We start from the raw sequence: 2500 nt of genomic DNA, 5'->3' as shown, positions 1-2500 counted from the left end.
TCTTCCGGAATACACTCAACCGGACGATCAACTCAATTCCGCTTACAGCTGCCGGTTAGTCAATCCTCGGTTCAAACCATTTCAACTGGAAATTATATCCTAAAGCTGAGTGACTGTAGCGACATTGCCATGGCTTTTGTTCCTCTTTTTTTCCGTTCATACGGTGACGTTTCGATGTTGTCCATGAGACATTTTGTTCCTTTTTTATCCTAAATCTGCTGCAATATTTGAGGGACAGCATTAGAGGCCAGGATTAAACGAAAACACCGACTTGTGATTAGTGGTCACGCCATCACAACCCAAGTCTCTTCACAAACCACGTGACGTGCAAATGTAGCCTCTGCGTAACGGAATAAGTACTATTTTCCTCCGGTGACAGGTTCCTGTTAAAATGAGCAGCTAAGTTTGCTACCAACCACATTCCGGCCGGAGGATATTGTATTTTTTAGACCTTTAGTCCTTTTATTATTTTTTTTGTAGTTGAGAATTTAAAATCGAGTCTTGTGTTTTTTTTCTTTTTTACTATACCCCTCTCACGTGCTGCCTTTCACATTTGCTGACACAAGTCCGTCAGCTTTGTCCTGCTTGCTAGACGAGCTTGATATCTCCGCTGCCGTTGTTGGAACATTTCCATTCCAAGAAGCTTTACTTGAAGTCGCTTCAGCAGTATCTGTGTTTGTGTACTTTTTGTTTGAAGCGCTCTTTTTGTCCCTTTCTTCTCCTCTGCTTTCTTTGTAAGCTTTCTCGTCCAAGTTCTTGTTCCTTGATTCGCTACTTTCACCATTTTTCTGGCTCTTTTTGTCCTCCCGCTTGCTGGCCGACTTCTGGTCCTCCTTGTTGCTATGCGACGGGTGCTCGTGTTTGTCACTGTGCGAGCTATGCCTTGATCGAGGCTTGTTGCTGTTTGGGTCCACAGGGAACTGATTCATAGGCTGCACGAGATTAAAACAATAAATATGAATGACCATGATGTTGTGAAACTATGAAGTTAAGGTTGTCCAAATTATCATCAATTATCATTAATCTTAGTCTTCTAAAATTTTCTGGTATAATTAAATTACATACTTGTCTTTCCCTTTATGATCGTATAAATCACATAGGCCACTTCAGAAAATACCATAATACTCTTCGTTTGCCCCCCCCCCCCCCCGCCCCCAATTTTGAATTCACTACTTGCACAAATCCCATAATACACCTCTTTTACCACCACCACCCCCTACCCCTCAAAAAGAAAAATCTGCATAGGCATTGTTTTTGACTTCTCTTTAGACATTCATAGACCTTATTCATAAATGGCGGTCACATTTATAATTCTTTTGTCCACGTGCAAATTAGCCTACCAAGCCTCATTTTAGAGAAAGAATTCTTTTCAATTCACTGTATGGAATCGAGGCTTGGTAGGCTAATTTGCACTTCGACAAAAGAATTATTAATTGACCTCCATTTATGAATAAGATCTATGTCCTAGGAGAAATTGCAAACAATCGTTATGCAAAAGTTTTGGGGGGGGTAATAGAGGTGTATTATGGGATTGTGCAAGTAGTGAATAAGCATTGTTTTTGTTTTCTCTTGGGACCATTGTGAGTCCCAAGAGAAACTGGAAACAATGCTTATGCAAAAATTGGGGGAACAAACAAAGATTATTATGGTATTTTCCGAAGTGGCCTATTGAATCGTCAAACTTTACATTTCCCTTAAATTAATTGACTATTTTCCCATTCCCACAATGCAATACGTTTTGGGGGGTTCTTTACATAAAACCAATACAAGTTAATTGCTCTTGGGACTGCATCATGCTTTAGTGAACTGGATATCCATTGTTTTAATGAAAAATAACCCCCACAAAATTAACTGTATTACGGTATTTGCTTAAGTTGCGAATATCTGAGCAATATGATTATTCTACTTCCAACTTCTTCAAAGGTAGTTATTTCTGGGATGACACTCCTCTTTCTATTCGAACTAAACCAAACAAGAAACTTTTTGAGAAAGATCTATTCAAATTATACTTTTCCCAATACTAAAATAACTAAACGTAAGTGTTTTGCTCAGACTCTTGTACTTTTCACAATATTGCTTTATCTTGTGTCTGTGTTGGTACCCTGTGTTCGTAAGATGCCTTTTGTTTGTTTTTTTTATTATTTTGTAATTACTATTTTCTTTCTTTTCTTTTCTTTTCCAGCGTAATAAAAAATATACCTCCTGTAAAAAATTAAAAGCCTTGTATATTTTTTAGGGCAAGTAGAGATGGTTTTCACGTGACGTCATCGCCGCCATGTTGGTGGACGAAAACAAAAAAATCTCTCATTAGCGTATTTTGTTCGTCCACCAGAAGTCGTACGTTTCTCTATTGTTATTGGTGTCTCTAGAGATTGGTTGAAAACGTCCTATTAGTCCCTTTCTCAGTCCCTCTTTATGTCATTTTACTTTATGCAATCTTGTACCATTTATGGATATAAAGAAATAAAGACCTTTTTCTCGGTGACCACAAGGGCATCAT

General features: G+C 38.2%; 1 protein-coding gene across 3 annotated transcripts in view; it reads right to left on the bottom strand.

The window, feature by feature from the left end:
- The window catches only part of LOC137999755 (la-related protein 1B-like), a 35915-nt gene that overhangs the window by 2272 nt on the left and 31143 nt on the right, over window positions 1–2500 (bottom strand). For 2 of the 3 annotated variants that reach the window (XM_068845648.1, XM_068845649.1), the window contains exon 23: window positions 399–932. In XM_068845648.1, the coding sequence (XP_068701749.1) occupies window positions 534–932 (399 nt within the window). In that variant the 3' untranslated portion in view covers window positions 399–533. Of the gene's footprint in view, window positions 933–2500 lie in introns of all 3 variants that reach the window. The other variant, XR_011123000.1, reaches the window with a different exon arrangement.

The sequence above is a fragment of the Montipora foliosa genome, chromosome 4, assembly GCF_036669935.1.
Source record: "Montipora foliosa isolate CH-2021 chromosome 4, ASM3666993v2, whole genome shotgun sequence".
NCBI classification, from domain to species: domain Eukaryota; kingdom Metazoa; phylum Cnidaria; class Anthozoa; order Scleractinia; family Acroporidae; genus Montipora; species Montipora foliosa.
The sequence above is the reverse complement of the archived record's forward strand: the minus strand, read 5'-3'. Positions and strand labels throughout refer to the sequence as shown.